Source organism: Sciurus carolinensis, chromosome 2 (assembly GCF_902686445.1).
Source record: "Sciurus carolinensis chromosome 2, mSciCar1.2, whole genome shotgun sequence".
In the NCBI taxonomy this organism is placed as follows: domain Eukaryota; kingdom Metazoa; phylum Chordata; class Mammalia; order Rodentia; family Sciuridae; genus Sciurus; species Sciurus carolinensis.
In genome coordinates this window covers 133,079,532-133,098,809 of record NC_062214.1, presented here as the reverse complement: position 1 = coordinate 133,098,809, position 19,278 = coordinate 133,079,532, and the positions used below count along the sequence as shown (strand labels likewise).

The following is a 19,278-nucleotide window of genomic DNA, read 5'->3' as shown; positions in this document are numbered from 1 at the left end:
GTATTAGATGCTAAAAGGAATTTGAGCTAAATACAGTTTTTATTATTCACAGCAGCTTTATCAAGTGGTGCATACATAACCTTGTTTTATATTTGTTTATGTTTATAGACACCTTATTTAATGTGTGTGGTTGATTGGTTAACAAATGGAATTGGCCAACAGCATCGTCATAGCAGAATATATATATATATTTTTTTTTTGGCAGCACAGAATGTAAGATTTATCACAGTGTGTTTAGCACCTAGGTAGTACTCCTGCACTATGTTTTTTTTGGGGGGTTGGGGAGTACTGGGGATTGAGCTCAGGGGCACTCAGCCACATCCCCAGTCCTATTTTGTATTTTATTTAGAGACAGGGTCTCACTGAGTTGTTTAGGGTCTCATTAAGTTGCTGAGGCTGGCTTTGAACTCAAGATCCTCCTTTCTTAGCCTCCTGGGCCTCTAGGATTACAGGTGTGTGTCACTTGTGCCTGGCTTTGCACTGTTTGGAGGGGGCATATAAAATAGTGAAATTACAAAAAAAAAAAAAACCCAAAAAACAAAAAACACAAAAATTTGAAAAATATGACACCGAATAGACTGAAAAGGATATTTATTTATAGTATAAGAGCTGAAATAAGTATGTCACCTTGTTTGAACTGCAGGGAGCATGCATATTGGGCAGCTCAGATTTTTTTGCTGAATAGTGCATGTCTACAAGTGACCATGAAAAGATTAAAAATTTTGATTTTGAGACTATACATTTATTGAATAGTCAAATTTGTAAATATGAATCCTTGAACAGTGATAAAGCTATAAAACTGACAACCACTCACTTATCTCAGGAGTTTCTGGGAATACCTAGTATAGATTATCTCTTATTTGAAGTGCTTGAAACCAGATTTGTTTCAGATTTTGGATTTTTTGGAATTTGGAACGTTTGCATATCCATTAGATATCTTGAGGATGATACACAAAATTCATACCTCCCCAACACTACCTACAAAACCCCCTAAAATCCAGTTTTATTTCATATATACCTTATATGTATAGCCTGAAGGTAATTTTTTTAATGATTTTTTTTTTTTTTATTGTAAACAAATGGGATACATGTTGTCTCTCTGTCTGTACATGGCACAAAGGCATACCATCTGTGTAATCATAAATCTACATAGGGTAATGTTTTTTGATTCATTCTGCCATTTTTTCCCTTCCCCCCCTCCCCTCCCACCCTTCCCCTCCATCTATACAGTCCTTCCTTCCTCCATTCCTGCCCCCCTCCCTAAACCCAACTCCAACCCCAACACTAACCCTTCCCACCCCCCCTTATGTGTCATCATCCACTTATTAGCGATATCATTCTTCCTTTGGTTTTTTGAGATTGGCTTATCTCACTTAGCATGATATTCTCCAGTTTCATCCATTTGCCTGCAAATGCCATAATTTTATCGTTCTTTATGGCTGAGTAATATTCCATTGTATATATATACCACAGTTTCTTTATCCATTCATCAATTGAAGGACATTTAGGTTGGTTCCACAATCTGGCTATTGTGAACTGAGCAGCTATGAACATTGATGTGGCTGTATCTCTGTAATATGCTGATTTTAAGTCCTTTGGGTATAGGCCAAGGAGTGGGATGGCTGGGTCAAATGGTGGTTCCATTCCAAGTTTTCTAAGGAATCTCCACACTGCTTTCCAGAGTGGCTGCACTAATTTGCAGTCCCACCAGCAATGTAAGAGTGTACCTTTCTCCCCACATCCTCGCCAACACCTGTTGTTGCTTGTATTCTTGATAATTGCCATTCTAATTGGGGTGAGATGGAATCTTAGGGTGGTTTTGATTTGCATTTCTCTTATTACTAGAGATGTTGAACATTTTTCCATATGTTTGTTGATTGCTTGTATGTCTTCTTCTGTGAAGTGTCTATTCATTTCCTTAGCCCATTTGTCAGTTGGATTATTTACATTCTTGGTGTAGAGTTTTTTGAGTTCTTTATAGATTCTGGAGATTAGTGCTCTATCTGAAGTATGAGTGGCAAAGATTTTCTCCCGCTCTGTAGGCTCTTTCTTTGCATTGCTGATAGTTTCCTTTGCTGAGAGAAAGCTTTTTAGTTTGAATCTATCCCAGTTATTGATTGTTGCTTTTATTTCTTGTGCAATGGGAGTCCTGTTGAGGAAGTCTGGTCCTAAGCCAACATGTTGAAGCTCTGGACCTACTTTTTCTTCTATAAGATGCAAGGTCTCTGGTCTGATTCCGAGATCCTTAATCCATTTTGAGTTTAGTTTTGTGCATGGTGAGAGATATGGGTTTAGTTTCATTCTGTTGCATATGGATTTCCAATTCTCCCAGCACCATTTGTTGAAGAGGCTATCTTTTCTCCATTGCATATTTTTGGCCACTTTGTCTAGTATGAGAAAATTGTATTTATTTGGGTTTGTGTCCGTGTCCTCTATTCTGTACCATTGATCCACCTTTCTATTTTGGTACCAATACCATGCCGTTTTTGTTACTATTGCTTTGTAGTAGAGTTGAAGATCTGGTATTGCGATACCCCCTGCTTCACTCTTTCTGCCAAGGATTGCTTTAGCTATTCTGGGTTTTTTATTCTTCCAGATGAATTTCATAATTGCTTGCTCTATTTCTGTAAGGTACATCATTGGGATTTTAATTGGAATTGCATTGAATCTGTATAGCACTTTTGGTAGTATGGCCATTTTGACAATATTAATTCTTCCTATCCAAGAACGTGGGAGATCTTTCCATCTTCTAAGGTTTTCTTTAATTTCTTTCTTTAGTGTTCTGTAGTTCTCATTGTAGAGGTCTTTCACCTCTTTTGTGAGATTGATTCCCAAATACTGATATTTTTAAATAATTCTACGTGTGAAATAAAGTTTTATGGTGTGGCATCATATTGGTGTTCAAAATTTCAGGTTTTGAATTTTAGGAATAGTGATGCTTAACCTCTCTGTTGATTGATAAAATCTAGATTTAACTCGGAACTGAAATTTTGTAATACAAAAGAAAAACAAATGAGATTATCTCAATCTTGTAATTTTGTTTCCTTAAAAAATATACATACATACACATTTATGTATATGTATAGGATTATTGATTTTTTTGTGTGTGCTAGTGATCAAACCTAGGACCTTGTATGTGCTAGGCAAGCACACTGTCACTGAGCCATATCCTCAGCCCTTGCACTTTCTTGACCTAAGCTAAGTTTCAAAATACATTATTTTAAATGTTAGTTTTAACCTCAGGTTACTTATTAATGCTCTTTTATAAAGGAATAGTTTCTTTGAAGTTGTCCACTAACCAGGAGTTGCTGTCTATAAATTATGAAGGACATACAGAATGGAAAGATATTATTATGTACTTTAGAAAGAGGTTTTTTGTTTTTTTTTTCTGTTGCATTAGAGGTGTGTTGAGTTCATTTGTGATTAAAATATCACATAAACCATAAATTTACATTATTTGAGCATATATTTGTAAATAGTGTCATTTATTAAGTTTTGTCAGATTTAATTCTATGACATAAATGGATTGCTCTCTCAAATAACTTTATTTTGACTCAAATGACAGATGATTAGTGCCAAAATTGACAGTAACATCATTCTTTCTCATGATGAAATATATAAATTTATGAGTGTAAGTATATATCATGTGTGAATAATTTTTAAAAACTAAGGTATGTACCATAATATTGAAAAGGTCAATTTTGGTTGATGGAACTTAATTTTCCTTTTTTAGGGCTTATTTGTGCTTTTCTTAAGTTACTGGGGATTGAACCCAGGGATGCTTAACCACTGAGCCACATTCCCAGTCCTTTTTTTTTTGAGACAAGATCTTGCTAAGTTGCTTAGGGCCTTGCTGTGTTACTGAGGCTGGCTTTGAACTTGTGATCCTCTTGTCTCAGCCTTCTGAGTTTTTGGAATTACAGGTGTGTGCCACCATACCTGGCCTTACTTGTATTTTTTAATTGGTTCACCATAAACAAGTTACTTTTATTTAAATAAAAGAGCAAAGTTTTTTTTTTATAAATTATGTAAATTTATTTTCATAAGTACTCATTTGGCTTGTAATAGAAAGTTTAAATAACTGAAATGTAAAAATATGCATTATTTTAGTTAACATTTAAAATCTACCACTGAAGTTCCTTTTTAACCATTGGAACCTTTGACATATATGAATGGAAGTGAGTTTGGCACAAAAACCTTATTTCTAGCTAGGCATGTTAGTGCATGCCTGTAATCCTAGTGGTTTGGGAAGCCAAGACTGAAGGATCACAAGTTTGAGTTCAGCATCAGCAATTTAGTGAGTTCAGCAATTTAGTGAGGCCATTAAACAGCTTAGTGAGACTCCATCTCAAAATGAGAAGGGCTGGGGATGTAGCTCAGTGGTAAAGTATCCCTGGGTTCAAACCCAATTTACCACCACCACCCCCACCCCCCAGAAAAAAAAAAAAAAGGAAAGAAAGAAAAGAAACCTTTCTTTCCTTTCTTTTTTTTCTTTCTTTTCTTTTTTTTTTTTTTTTTTTTTTAATTGTTTTGTGTTTTGTTGTGCTGTTGATCAAACCCAGGGCCTTGCTAATGTTAGGGACACACTCTAACTCTTTAGTACACCCCATCTTCCAAATTTTCTCTCTCAAAGTTTTATACATACATGTAAAAAGAAAGAGTTGCAAAATTGATAACTGCAGTAAAAATTCACATTTGCTTTATTTTGGTAGGTACGAACTATGGCCCGAGATTTATATGATGACCACTTTAAAGCTGTTGAAAGCATGCCTCGTGGAGTAGTGGTAACACTCAGAAACATAGCAACTCAGTTAGAATCATCTTGGGAGCTTCATACAAACAGACAAGTATGTCATCATCTTGATTTTATGATACACATTGAATTTCTTCTTGCTGATATCCTTCATGTTGGGTGTTGAGTAAGGGTCAGTAAATTATGATCCTGTAGCTAAACCTGGCCTGCCACCTGATTTTTTTCGTGTGTGTGAATTAAGGATGATTTTATTAAATTATTGAAGAATCAAAAGAAGAAAAATATTTCATGACTTCTGGAAATCAATCATTGTTCACAAAGTTTATCGCACATAGCAATGTCTGTGACTGCTTTGGTGTTACAACATCATGTTGAATAGTTTGTTTACAGTGTGCCCTTTACAAAAAAGTTTGCTGATCTGTGATAGCAATAATTTGTTTTAATAATTGAACTTTTAATCTTGTTTAATATCTAATTTATTTTCATGATAATTGGTGTCCTTGTAAATTCTTATTATTGTTGTTATTAGTTTTTATATGTAGGGTGGGTGGTGTTGGGGATGAACCCAGGGCCTTAAACATGCTAGACAAGGGCTCTGGCACGACCTATATAATACCCCAACCCTGATAAGTTATTTTTCAATTTTTTTTTTTAGGGGGGGTTCTTCACTAAATTTTGTTTTTCTTTTAGTGTATCGAAGGTGAGAACACTTGGCGAGATTTAATGAAGACAGCTTTAGAAAACCTAATTGTACTGTTGAAGGATGAAAACACAATTTCACCATATGAAATGTGCAGTAGTGGTTTAGTACAAGCACTTCTTACTGTTTTAAACAATGTAAGTTTATTTAGTGAACCAAAGTATATAGTATAGTTTTTATAGTCTTAAAATTTTTTGTAACTATACTTCTGATAGTGTTTTTTCAATTCGTATTTAAAAACTCAGTTTTAAATTTCTGATTTCTTCGACCTTTTGTGTCATTACTTTAAGCCAATTGATTCAGATAATTGAGTCAATTTTGATTTCTAAGTTCTCCAGTTAGTTTATTCAGAATTTGTTGAAATAACCATTTGAGTCTAAGATATAACATTAATTGCTGCTCTGATTTCCTCACAAATTATGTAAAATAAAATAAGGCTTAGGTACCTAAATTATGTGCATGAAGTTAATTTATGAACAATAAAAGTTTAGAAAGTTTATGTGAATATTTGACAAGTATTTGGTAATAACCTTATATAACTACTTAGTTTTCCTTAAACATTTCTTTATTGTGATAATTTTTCTTCTTTATTTTAATGAAAGAAAAGAATGAAACTTCTATTTCAGTTCTACTGGTCATTTTAATTTCTTGGCTTATTTGTATGTGATGATACACTTTAAACAGTTTCATTGTTACTTCAGTGAGTCTCATAGTCCCTTCATAAACTTTTCTATTTGCTCTTTGTTCCTATTTATTAAACTTACAGTGATATATAATATTATATAATTTAGTAATATCCATGAAATGGTGCTGATATGTTTTCTTCTAATACTCATTAAATACTGTAAAAATGGAAAATGTTGATTCATGTGAAATTTGATAATACTTTGCATACCTTGGGGAACATTGATTTAGCAGTGAAATTGATGACTACCTTATAACATTGAAAAAAATCTCTTATCCATGGCTACTAACTACAGTGGAAAGAATTTTATTGAAAGATTAAATAATTGATTTCACTCATTGTATTGATTTTTAACATAGTAATTCTGTGAGTTTTTTGATAAATATTAGTAAGATTTTTAAAAACTTTTTTGTTTTTTCTCCTTTGCTTTTCTTTATAGAGCATGGATTTGGATATGAAACAAGATTGTAGTCAACTGGTAGAAAGAATAAATGTTTTCAAAACAGCCTTTAGTGAAAATGAAGATGACGAAAGGTAAAAACCTATGAGCTGGGGGGTTAAATCTTGATCTAGGTAATGTGCTTAGCACGAGGAGGTCCTGGGTTTGATCCCTGGCATTGAAAACAAATAACACCCAGATTTCTTTTGCTGTTTGTAATATTTGCACAATTGGTGTATTTCATTAAAATTAGTCTGATACAGTGTTTATGTACACAAAAGCAACTCTTACTCAATAAAAACATAGCTTATATATGTATAAGATAAACTCTTAAAATATTTTCTTAATCTAATAGAATAAAAGAAAGCTTATTTAGGGGCTGTAAATGTAACTCAGTAGTAGGGAACTTTGCCTAACATATACTAGGCCCTGGGTTTAAGTTCCAGTTAAATCCTACTTGCCTCCCCAAAAGGAAATTTATTTAAATTACTTACCTGTTATGAATGCAAATGATTACTTAGTTTGAAGTACATGCCTGTTTAAGATAGAGTTGAAATTTGAACTCTGGCTAAATATTTTATGATACTAAGAATTTTTTTTTTAGGTATTTCTGGATGAAATGATGTGATCTCTGTCATTTCTTCAAAATATTTGGGAAGGCGAGAACTGGTTGGGGGTGTAGATATAAAAAGTTTGGCAGCAGTTAAGTATTTAGTTTAGTGGGTTGCTTCACACAGGGCAGGTGCTGGGTTTGGTCCTCAGACTTGGTGGGAAAAAATAGATTTGCTATTAGTAGCAAATGACTGAAACTGGATCATGGGTTGATGAGGGTACATTATACTATTTTGCCTACTTTTGAATGTGATTGAATTTATTTTTAATAGCAATTAAAGTTCAACTAGTTTAAACTTGACTTTGAAAATGTTTTTAATGAGTACATATTTTAAACTTCATGAATGATTTGTTGAAATACTAATGTTAAATCTTTTAGCTCTGCGTAACTTTCTTTTAAAACTTTATTATTTATTTATTGTTGATGGACCTTGATTTTATTTATTTATATGTGGTGCTGAAAATTGAACCCAGTGCCTCACACATGCTTAGGCAAGTGCTCTGCCACTGAGCTAAAACCCCAACCCAGATACTGTAGTTTCTGCATGAACATTTTCATGTCTTTGCACCAAAGCTCTTAACAATTATTTTTCTCTTCATAGTCGACCAGCAGTTGCATTAATTCGGAAGTTAATAGCTGTATTAGAATCAATTGAACGTCTACCTCTCCATTTGTATGATACACCAGGATCCACATATAACCTCCAGGTAAACATGAAAATGTAGTTGCTAATATAGCTGAATGTATTTGGGAACAGCACCATGCTTTCTTTTTAAAAAAAAAAAAAAATCTTTCATATTGGTTAAAATAAGAGCAATTCTGCTTCATCTTTAAGATTTTAGTTTAAATGGCATTTGATTAATCTTTTTAATGACTCAATATATTGGCACTTCAAATTCGATTGAATTACTTTGGAATTTAATATTATAAGTAATAAATTTGATCAATTATAAATAGAGATAGGTAGTTTATCAGTGGAAAAAGCAGATTTTAAAAGTTCTTTTCGGGCTGGGGAGATAGCTCAGTTGGTAAAGTGCTCGCCTTGCAAGCACTAAGGCCCTGAGTTCAATCCCCAGCACTGCAAAAAAAAAAAAAAAAAAAGTTCTTATCATTCTAGAATTATGTGTTGCATCCTATCTTATTCCATTTGAGCTGTATAACAGAAATACCTTCGAGTGGGTAATTTACAAACAACAGAAATTTAGAAAAAAAAAAGAAAGAAATTTAGTGCTCACAGTTCTGGATGCTGGAAAGTTGAAGGTTAAGGCGCTATTGTATTTAGTATCTGGTGAATGCCTATTCCTAGGTAAGTCTTCATGTGCAAGAAGGGATGAACAAAGTTCCCATGGCCTTCTTTTATATTATATTTTATTCATTTTTACATCCATCCATTCATTTATTTATTAGGGTATCAGGGATTGAACTCAGGGGCACTTGAACATTGAGCCACATCCCCAGCCCTTTTTTGTATTTATTTAGAGACAGGGTCTCACTGAGTTGCTTAGTGCCTTGCTTTTGCTGATGCTGGCATTTAACTTACAATCCTCCTGCCTGAGCTTCCCACATTGCTGGGATTACAGGCATGCACCACTGGGCCCAGCTGTTCATTTGTGGTAATGGGAATTGAGTCCAGGGGTGCTCCACTGTTAACTTGTAACTCAGTTCTTTTTATTTATAAGACATGTCTCACTAAATTGCCCAGGTTGGCCATGAGTTTTGTTTTGTTTTGTTTTTAAGTTGTAGATGGACATAAAGTCTTTATTTTATTTATTTATGTGGTGCTGAGGATTGAACCCAGTGCCCCACACATGTGAGGCAAGTGCTCTACCACTGAGCCACAACCCAGCCCCAGGGCCGTGAACTTTTGATAATCCTGCCTCAGCCTCCCCAATTGCTGGGAGTACAGGTGTATGCCAGCACACCTAGCTAGGGGTTCATTTTATTAAGAATACTAATTAATTTCTTAGGGCTCCACCCTCATGACTTAATCACCTTCCATAGGACCTGCCTCCTAATACCACTGTGCCACCCTCATGACTTAATCACCTTCCATAGGACCTGCCTCCTAATACCACTGCACTGGGTATTAAATATAGCTATTAATAAGTGACTAAGGATTTATATATGCCAAAGCAGTGTCTACCCAAAGCAAACAAAACTTGCCTATACTAAAGCCAATGAACTCCCAACACTAAAAAACTTATCCTGCAAATTACAGTGCATTTGTTGTACCTGACTGTAGTATTTAAAAAGACACAGAGGGCCACTTTGTGTTTTGTTTAGACAGAGTAATAGGAACAAGAAGACTGTTTGATCCATCCTTCTTAGGTTTTATCCTTGGTAAATAAATGAATGAATTGATGAATAGTTTCAAAGACTGGAAATTTACCCACTATTATAGTCATAAAAACATGAACATCTTGTATTATGTACTTTTCATTTCAGGATATTATGCATGGTCCAAAGGCAGGAAGACCAGGAATGTGCCCTCTGGTAATTTTACAGTCTAAAATACTACCAGAATGCACATGTAAATATTTAATAATGTTTATAGGAATTAATTAAGAGGGTACAGAAACACGAGTGCCTAATATTGCTAGTTATATTCTGTGTATTGGATTAAAATCTGTCTTGCAGCTTAAAAAGTTTATTAGCCTTAGGTAATATAGTATATTCTGTCTTTAAAGGAATAAGCTAATGAGCTAATTTTCAGAAACTTTTCTGGAAAATTGTAAGTTAGAAATTTAATACTTCTATTAAAGTGTTTTCTTTTTTTTTTTTCTTTTTTTTTTTTTGATACTGGGGATTGAACTCAGGCACTTGACCACTGAGCCATATCCCCAGCCCTATTTTGTATTTTATATAGAGACAGGGTCTCACTGAGTTACTTAGGGCCTCACTGTTGCTGAGGCTGGCTTTGAAATTGCAATCCTCTTGCCTCAGCCTCCTGAGCCACTGGATCACAGGCGAGCCACTGGGATCACAGGCATGCACTACCATACCTGGCTTATTAAAGTGTTTTATAATTTTGTTTGAGCTATGTATATTTGAAGTTATTTAGGAATTCTAGCAAGTTTACTTTGTATTTTTCTCAATAGCAGTATCATTATTCAATGATCTTTTTTAAAAAAATTATAAAAAAATAGACATTATTCGTCAGTCTTTTCATTATGGTTAGACTTTATAAATCTCAGTTGCTGTGATTATGTAGCTTGGGTTACTTTTGCATTCCTAATGAAAAAAGGTATTTTATGAAGAATTTTGATCATTTCTGTGTAGATACTTACAAGAAGATTACGATTTCGGTTGGAACGTGCACCTGGTGAAACTTCATTGATAGATCGAACTGGCAGAATGTTGAAGATGGAACCTTTGGCTACAGTTGAATCTCTAGAACAGTATCTCCTGAAAATGGTGAGCTTTTGTTCTTCAAGGACATGGAGAAATAAGCATTCTCTGCTTTGGTTTAGCTTTTCAGAGCAGTAGTTAGGGATGTATGTATTAAATTACATAATATTATAGTTTGACCCCAAAATTTCATCTTTTAGAAATCAGTTTTAAGAAAATAATCTTTTGAGCTGGTCATAATGTGACATGCTTGTAATCACACTAAGCCTGGGCAACTTAGTGAGATACTATCTCAAAAAGTAAAGAGGGCTGTGGATGTGACTCAGTGGTAGAGTACTTGCCTAGCACGCTCAAGGCCCTGAGTTCAATCTCCAGTATGACAAAAAATAAAAAATTATCTTATGTATACTATAAATGCCTTCTATATAAAGATGTGTGTTATATTTGTTTATAATATGGAAATAGTGAATACAGCCTTAATGCCAATCAATAAAAGAATTGATTATGTAATTATTTATTTAAAAATTTAAAAAGTATTTTGACACAATTGATAATCATTTTTAACAATTTGAATATAATATGGCTGTTAAAATTTATGAAGACTAATAATAGAAAAATGCATTTATACACTATCATCAAGTCTTATTCATTGAAATAATAGATGAAAGAAATACTGTGATATTAAGTAGTGGAGTGCTTTGGTTGTGGTACCTCTTTTTTTTACATAGTCTTCAATATTTATGTATATATGTTTGTATGTGTGTAGTGTTGCTGGGAATTATGTTTCCCATTATGTTAAAGTGACCAATTTTTTTATTTTAAATTAATTTATCTTTTGGTGCCTGAGTTTGTGGCTCAGTGGTAGAGTGCTAACCTAGCACTCATGAGGCCCTGGGTTTGAGGCACCACATAAAAATAAAAAATAAAGTCCTTATGTCCACATACAACTAAAAAATATATATTAAAAAATTAATTTATATTTTCTATATTTTTATTAGTGCATATAATTATACACAATGGTGGTATTTGTTACATATTCATACATGCACACTATATAAAATAAGCATTTGTTATATTAAAAAATTGACTTTAAAGTAGGGGGAAGTGGCTAATATGTTTGAAAATTTAATTATTAAGGTGAATGTCTTCTCTATTTTGCTTGGTTTAGGTAGCAAAGCAGTGGTATGATTTTGACCGATCTTCATTTGTTTTTGTTCGAAAATTAAGAGAAGGGCAAAATTTTATATTTCGGCATCAGCATGATTTTGATGAGAATGGAATCATTTACTGGATTGGGACAAATGCAAAGTAAGTCATTCTTTTTAAACTAGAGTGGCAGAATTTACCTGAATAGAAGTCTGGGTAGTCAATAAAATTTGAATATTCGGCAGTTTAAGGAATTTTTTCTCTTGCCGATTAAATTTAAGATTATCCAAATTACTTCTTATGAAGGAAAAAAACTCTTAAGTTGCTAATTGTAGAGCTTGATTAGTTCAATTTTATTTTATATTTAAAAACCAATGAACAAATTCAGAAATGTTAATTTCTAATTTTTCTTTATTTTGTGTAGAACTGCATATGAATGGGTAAATCCTGCTGCTTATGGACTTGTAGTAGTAACATCCTCAGAAGGAAGAAATCTACCTTATGGTCGCTTGGAAGACATATTAAGTCGTGATAATTCAGCTTTAAATTGTCATAGTAATGATGATAAGAATGCCTGGTTTGCCATAGATCTGGGTCTCTGGGTAATACCATCAGCATACACTCTTCGTCATGCTCGTGGTTATGGAAGATCTGCACTGAGAAATTGGGTTTTCCAGGTATCCAAAGATGGACAGAACTGGACTTCTTTATATACCCATGTTGATGACTGCAGTCTCAATGAACCAGGGTTAGTTGAGGAGTCTTTGCAAATTGGAAAACTCAGTAAAGAGCTTTGTTTATTTTTATAATCGTATACTCTAGAGCTCTCTTTGTGAAATAATGAATCAAGATTTTCTTTCTGTAAACAAAATCACTTGATCTATGGTTTAGGGATTAAAGTTTTGAAGTACTGTGTTTACCGAAACTTTGTCAAAAAGTTTAGGTTAAATATTAGTAAAAAGCTGAGTGTATTTATTTAAAAATTTTATATGTATGTATGTATGTGTGTAACACGTGAGTGGAAACAAAAAGAAGTGGCATTAGTTTTCTATAAACTCTCCATATAATCACGTTATACATATGGATATTCAACAAATTAACAATGGCTTTTATTTCAAAGAAATTTGTTAAGTTTTGTTTATTTGTGATACTGGGAATTAAACCAAGGGCTTTGCATATGCTAAGCAGGCGCTCTGCCATTGAGATACATACCCAGTCCTATTAAGTTTTACTTGTACATTATGTCACATGTCAAGATCATTTCTAGAGTATGGAGTTAAAATGCTTGCTGTGTTTGACATATTATGAAAGGAGCTTCTCGTCATTAGGATTAGTAGGTAACATTTCCTGTCTTTTTTAAGCTTTAAAGTTAAAAATTTAAATATATTATTCAAAAGTTAGCAAGAATTAAAAAACCTTTTCATCATAAAAGCGTATTTCTTTTCCTTATAAGCTTTGTTTTATACTTAGATATTAATGAAATCTTTTAGAGTTATGAGTCAAATTAATAATATATATATTTTTGGTTTTCGGGTACTGGGGCTTGAACCCAGGGGCACTTAACCACTGAGCCACATCCTAGCCCTTTTTATTTTTTATTTTGAGACAGGGTCTTGCTGAGTTGTTTAGAGCCTTGTAAAAATTTCTGAGGCTGACCTTGAACCTGCAGTTCTTCTATCAGCCTCCAGAGGCACTGGGATTATAGGCACATGCCTTCGCTTCCACCTAATGATGTCTTGACTTTTTTCCCCCATTGATTTCTTGATTCTTGTAATGAATTGTTTAATAAAGATGAAAGCTTATTTTTCCTAAAGCTATTATGGGAAGAAATCTTCCCAACTTTTTTTTTTTAAATCTATTTAAAACTCCTTTAAACATCATTTTTAATCTATTTAAAAACACTTTTCTCTAACACATTTATAGGTCAACTGCAACTTGGCCTCTTGATCCACCAAAGGATGAAAAGCAAGGGTGGAGACACGTGAGAATTAAACAGATGGGGAAGAATGCTAGTGGACAAACACACTACCTCTCACTATCGGGATTTGAAGTTTATGGCACTGTAAATGGAGTTTGTGAAGATCAGCTAGGTAAAGAGAGGATATGAGATTTTTCTAACAATACAACAATTATAAAAAGTGATTTGGAATATATTTCTGAAATTTACTGCATTACAGGGAAAGCAGCTAAGGAAGCAGAAGCTAATCTTAGAAGACAGAGACGTCTAGTACGCTCCCAAGTTCTGAAATACATGGTTCCAGGAGCTCGGGTTATCAGAGGCCTTGATTGGAAATGGCGTGATCAGGATGGCAGTCCACAGGGAGAAGGCACTGTCACGGGAGAACTACATAATGGTGAGTAGGTCTAGCTTAGCACTTGTAATATAGAAACCAAGTACTTAAATGAGAATAAATGTCCTGTATAAATGTATGAGGACTACATAGAAAAACTGATAATGATTTCACATTAAAACTGGAAAATTTTTAAATTCTTGGGTTTTGACTAGAAACTTAACTGTCATCATTTTAAAATGATTATCAACCTTGAGTATCTTTAAGACTCATTTATTTTTGCCCTTTTTTTAAAAAGTTTTTTTTGTTTTTTGATTTTTGTTTTTCTTTAGGCTCAGCTCTAATTTCTTATGCTTAAAGGATTAATGTTTTTACTTATTTATCAATAAAGCATGGAACAGAAACAGCTTCTGTTTTTTAAGTAGATTGCAGTTATTTCACAGTGCTGCTTGGTCTACCAGCTTTGGGGAGAATTTAAACTTTCATGTTAAGTAGGGCTAATTGTATAAATCCATTTCATTTTTAACCTTTGATACTATAGGTTTTAGTGAAGTCCTTACCCACTTAATAAATTGCTCTTGACTCAAAGCAACTATTGAGGCTGTTTTTTTTTTTTTTTTTTTTTAATAACTCTGAGACTGATTTATTAATTTGCCAAAACAATAGTAGGTTCATTCCTGGCAGTTTCGCCTAATAATAAAATACGTATGGGCTGGGGCTGTAACTCAGTGGTAGAGTATTTGCCTATCATGGGTAAGGCACTGGGTTGGATCCTCAGCACCACATGAAATAAATAAAATAAAGGTTATTGTATCTATCCACAACTGAAAATAGTTTTTTAAAAAAGTAAAATGTTCATATTTTCAACTTCTACCAAGTATTTAAAGAGCTATAATAAAAGTGAGTGCTTAGGAGAACAAACTAACTTCTAATTTCATAATGTATTCATGATTTACATAACAAAGTCATTTATGTATTTTAATAAATCCTTTGTGAGTTTATTGCTTTTATGATTCTGTATCTTGAATCTATCAAATGAATTTGTATACCATCAAAACCCTAATTGTAAATAATCAAAGGAGGTTTACAGTGAGGCAAAATTTATAGATACCAGTAATAGTTGAGAAGACAGTAGTATGGTTTAATTCAGAAATTTAAAACGTTATCACTTTTAGGCATCTTGATACTTTTAGTAAGGTTATATTGTCTCCCCTAAATTGTTTTGACCTCAAAGGGTACAATTTAGTAACAGGAGGCTAGTTAGGGACATGTGAATGCAGTTCATTTTTCTCTGGTTGCAGTCAGCTGAAGTGACTGTATAAGAAAGTTAGAATCTTAATTTCAGAATTCATTATTTAAGAAGGGCCTATTTTTTGCTGATCTTACAAAATGTAGAGATTCAGTTTTGGCTTAAAACCTTTATGTCAAAAAAGTTCTGAACTTTCAAATACTTGAGCCAGCCATTCTAATAATGGCTAGTCTACTAATTTTGGGTGTAAGAAGAGTTGAGAGTTTCATACCTCTCCATTTAGGTGTAGTATGTATTTATCTTTATAGTTCTACTAGAAGGTTTTAGATCCCAGCTTAAACATAATCTCAAGCCTAATAAATGGTTAACATTTTTTAGTATTTTTCTATGACATACATCAATTATATCCATTTCCTGTCTGAAGAATCTCGTGTTGATAGGTGTATTTATTTCACAGATTTTGACTACTTACTATGTAAGTTGCTTTCTTGAAATTCAGATATTCAGTGATCAAGAAAAATTATGATTTTCTGCCTTCTAGACAAAGCAAACATGATTACGTACTTGATTTGACCTGTGAAGTAAATTATCTGTATTTTTTGACCAATTAATACAATACAAAACTCATTTTTATTTTGGATTGGAATGTTGTTGAACTTTTCCTTTTCTCACACTTTTCTGTATAGCAGAAGAGATAGTTAAATGTTGATTCTTCAAAGGTTGTTTCAATATACAGAATACATCGAAGCAATTGAAATCTCCTCTAAGCTACTTTTGTAGATTTGGGGCAGTCAGTTTTCCTTTCAAAGAACTCATATACAGATAAACCCCAAAGGTAATGCAATATACTTAAAATCTTCTGAGCTTTATCATAAACATAAATGAACCTGGTGTATGGGTGGTTGGGCAGCTGGGTATGTCAGTGGATGTGTATACTGGAATCTGTACTCTGTGTGTGGGGGTAAAGTACTTTTAAATTTTATGAAAGATAGTTATACTTACAAAGAGTAAATTTTTTTATATGTTGTTTTTTTTTCCTGAAGTAATTCGTATGTTAAACTAGAATAAAATGGTAAAATTGTTAATTTCTTTTCTAATGGACAATTTCTTCCCCCCCACCCCCCTTTTTGGTTTCCTTTGGGCTTTTATAACTTTTTTTTTTTTTTAAAGAGTATTTTCCAAATACAAGTAACTATAAATTGAATATCATGATGCTCATTAGTTCTTTATATATTATTAGCTTTAGAGCATATAGGTTCTCATAAGAGCTAAGCATGCTTTTTAAGTTTCGTTTTAAAAAATTTCTGTGCTTATTCAAATTTATTAAACTTAATCATAAGAGAATCAAATAACTACTGAACTTTGAGAACACAACCGAAATGCTAATATAGTGTTTAATTTGAGCTAGTAACCTAAAATTTCTGCAAGTGATATATGAATATTTTATCTGTCATTTAGAGGGTTTAGCCCTTTTTTTAGATAGTAGGGCAGCACTTTTTTAAGAAAGAAATTTGACCACATAATCATATTTACCAATTTAAAACTTTATTTGCTGAAGTTGCAATACTTAACTATCTGCATCAGTCTTTTAAAATTTTAAAAAATTCTTCCATTTGAAATATGACACAAAAGATGTAAACATTACCCTTAACATTATTTTTAAAAAAATAACTAGTCTTCAACAATTCAGAAATAAAGGAAGTAAAAGGAAGAATTTCAAAAGACTTCTCAGAAATCTTCTGTATAGTACATATTTCTTTTCCTTAATATAATTTTATAATGAGAGTTGAATAATTTAGACCTTCAGATAGCTAGATTAATCATGTATAGTCAAATAATATTTCAGTTGATTCAAGTCCAAAAATTTACATTTTAGTTGGCAAACCTTAAATGACTGTAGAAATTCAGGAAAGTACAGCACTGATCAAAAGCTGATCCCATGTTTTGGAGCTACTATCTGACACGCTCCTATCTGCTTTCTGCTGGGTCTCACAAACTCCTGTCCCTTTCCAGGCTGGATTGATGTCACCTGGGATGCTGGTGGCTCAAACTCTTACCGTATGGGCGCAGAAGGAAAATTTGACCTCAAGCTTGCACCAGGGTACGACCCTGATACAGTGGCATCACCCAAACCTGTTTCATCCACTGTTTCAGGCACAACGCAATCATGGAGCAGCTTGGTGAAAAACAACTGTCCAGACAAGACATCTGCTGCTGCAGGCTCCTCAAGTAGAAAAGGAAGCAGCAGTTCTGTGTGTAGCGTGGCCAGTAGCAGCGACATCAGCTTGGGTTCGACCAAAACGGAACGGAGATCAGAAATTGTAATGGAACACAGTATAGTTTCAGGAGCTGATGTCCATGAACCAATTGTTGTTCTTTCATCTGCTGAAAACGTCCCTCAAACAGAAGTAGGGTCATCTTCCAGTGCAAGCACCAGCACCTTAACAGCGGAAACGGGAAGTGAAAATGCTGAAAGGAAGTTAGGCCCTGATAGTTCTGTTCGTACTACGGGGGAATCTAGTGCAATATCCATGGGAATTGTTAGTGTTAGCTCTCCTGATGTTAGTTCTGTATCTGAATTAACTAATAAAGAAGCAGCTTCACAACGACCCCTTAGCTCTTCGGCAAGTAACAGACTGTCAGTGAGTTCTTTGTTGGCTGCTGGGGCCCCTATGAGCTCTAGTGCAAGTGTACCTAACCTGTCCTCAAGAGAAACATCTAGCTTGGAGAGTTTTGTAAGGAGAGTGGCAAACATAGCACGGACTAATGCCACGAACAACATGAACCTAAGCCGAAGCAGCAGTGATAACAACACTAATACTTTGGGGAGGAATGTGATGAGCACAGCAAGTAAGTGAGCTTTTCCTTATGGAACCCCATGCTTTTTCCACTGGAGGGATGCAAAGTAGGGTCTCTTGTTCATGTATTATGACTGCAGTCTTTAACAAGATCATTGACCATGTTGGAGATGACATCAGATTTAACACTTCAGGAATATGAGGTTAAATTTTATAGAATTAAAGTATTTTAAGAATCGAGGTCAGGTATGATAATCTTTTATTCTAAAAGGATAAAACAACACGTTTTTCAACCTTTGTGATAATTGGTTTAGCAAAGTTGCATGAAGAAATAGACAGTGATTAAATATTATAGTCCATCGAAACCAAAGCTTTGCCCCAATGTAGCTTTCACTTAGCCCCCGAATTAATTTTAGCTTCTTAAAGTTGTTTAATTTAAGATACTAATGGTTCAAACTAATTCCCTTGAAAAATAAATTTGGGAATTATTTTCATTGCTGGTTTCATTTTTTTAAAAAAGATAGGCTTAATATTTTAAAAATAATAGTACTATAAAAACAAGAATTTTTAGTTGGATTTCAGTTGGGTTCCCAAAGTTGTTGCTTTTCATCCTGTCATTATTAGTGTGTTTCATGAACTCTAAAAAATGTAAATCTTGTTTTTCTTTTTCCTAAGGTTCCTACATTCCTACCTATTTATACTGATTTGCTTCATTTTTATCTTTAGCTTCTCCTCTTATGGGTGCTCAGAGTTTCCCCAATTTGACTACACCTGGTACTACATCAACAGTGACTATGTCAACATCCAGTGTTACTAGCAGCAGCAATGTAGCTACAGCGACAACAGTTTTATCAGTTGGTCAGTCGTTAAGTAATACTTTAACCACCAGCCTCACATCAACTTCCAGTGAAAGTGACACAGGTCAGGAAGCAGAATATTCCTTATATGGTAAGTTACAGTTTAAAGTAAAACTATTGGGCTGAAGTTGTGACTCAGTGGCAGAGCACTCTCCTAGCATACATGAGGCCCTGGGTTCCATCCTCAGCACCACATAAAAATAAAATAAATGAATTGTGTCCACCTGTAACTAAAACAAAAATATTTTTAAAAAATAAATTTATTTATAAATTTATGTAATGATGCTTTTATTAATTTATCTCTTGGAATATTTTTAACTTTTAAAAGGAATTATTCCTTCTTACAAATGTGATGTCTCATATAAGATGGAGAGATTATTAAAAATTTGTGATTATAAA

The 19,278-nt window shown here is 33.6% G+C and overlaps 1 protein-coding gene across 6 annotated transcripts in view; it reads left to right on the top strand.

Moving 5' to 3' along the window:
• Positions 1-19,278, top strand: part of Hectd1 (HECT domain E3 ubiquitin protein ligase 1) — a 95,258-nt gene that overhangs the window by 53,366 nt on the left and 22,614 nt on the right. For 4 of the 6 annotated variants that reach the window (XM_047541609.1, XM_047541611.1, XM_047541608.1 and 1 more), the window contains 11 exons: positions 4,713-4,847; positions 5,444-5,590; positions 6,578-6,672; positions 7,792-7,897; positions 10,470-10,604; positions 11,707-11,846; positions 12,109-12,432; positions 13,608-13,774; positions 13,862-14,038; positions 17,238-18,074; positions 18,749-18,970. In XM_047541609.1, the coding sequence (XP_047397565.1) occupies positions 4,713-4,847; positions 5,444-5,590; positions 6,578-6,672; positions 7,792-7,897; positions 10,470-10,604; positions 11,707-11,846; positions 12,109-12,432; positions 13,608-13,774; positions 13,862-14,038; positions 17,238-18,074; positions 18,749-18,970 (2,485 nt within the window). The remainder of the gene's footprint in view (positions 1-4,712; positions 4,848-5,443; positions 5,591-6,577; positions 6,673-7,791; positions 7,898-10,469; positions 10,605-11,706; positions 11,847-12,108; positions 12,433-13,607; positions 13,775-13,861; positions 14,039-17,237; positions 18,075-18,748; positions 18,971-19,278) is intronic. The other 2 variants (XM_047541610.1, XM_047541612.1) reach the window with 2 other exon arrangements.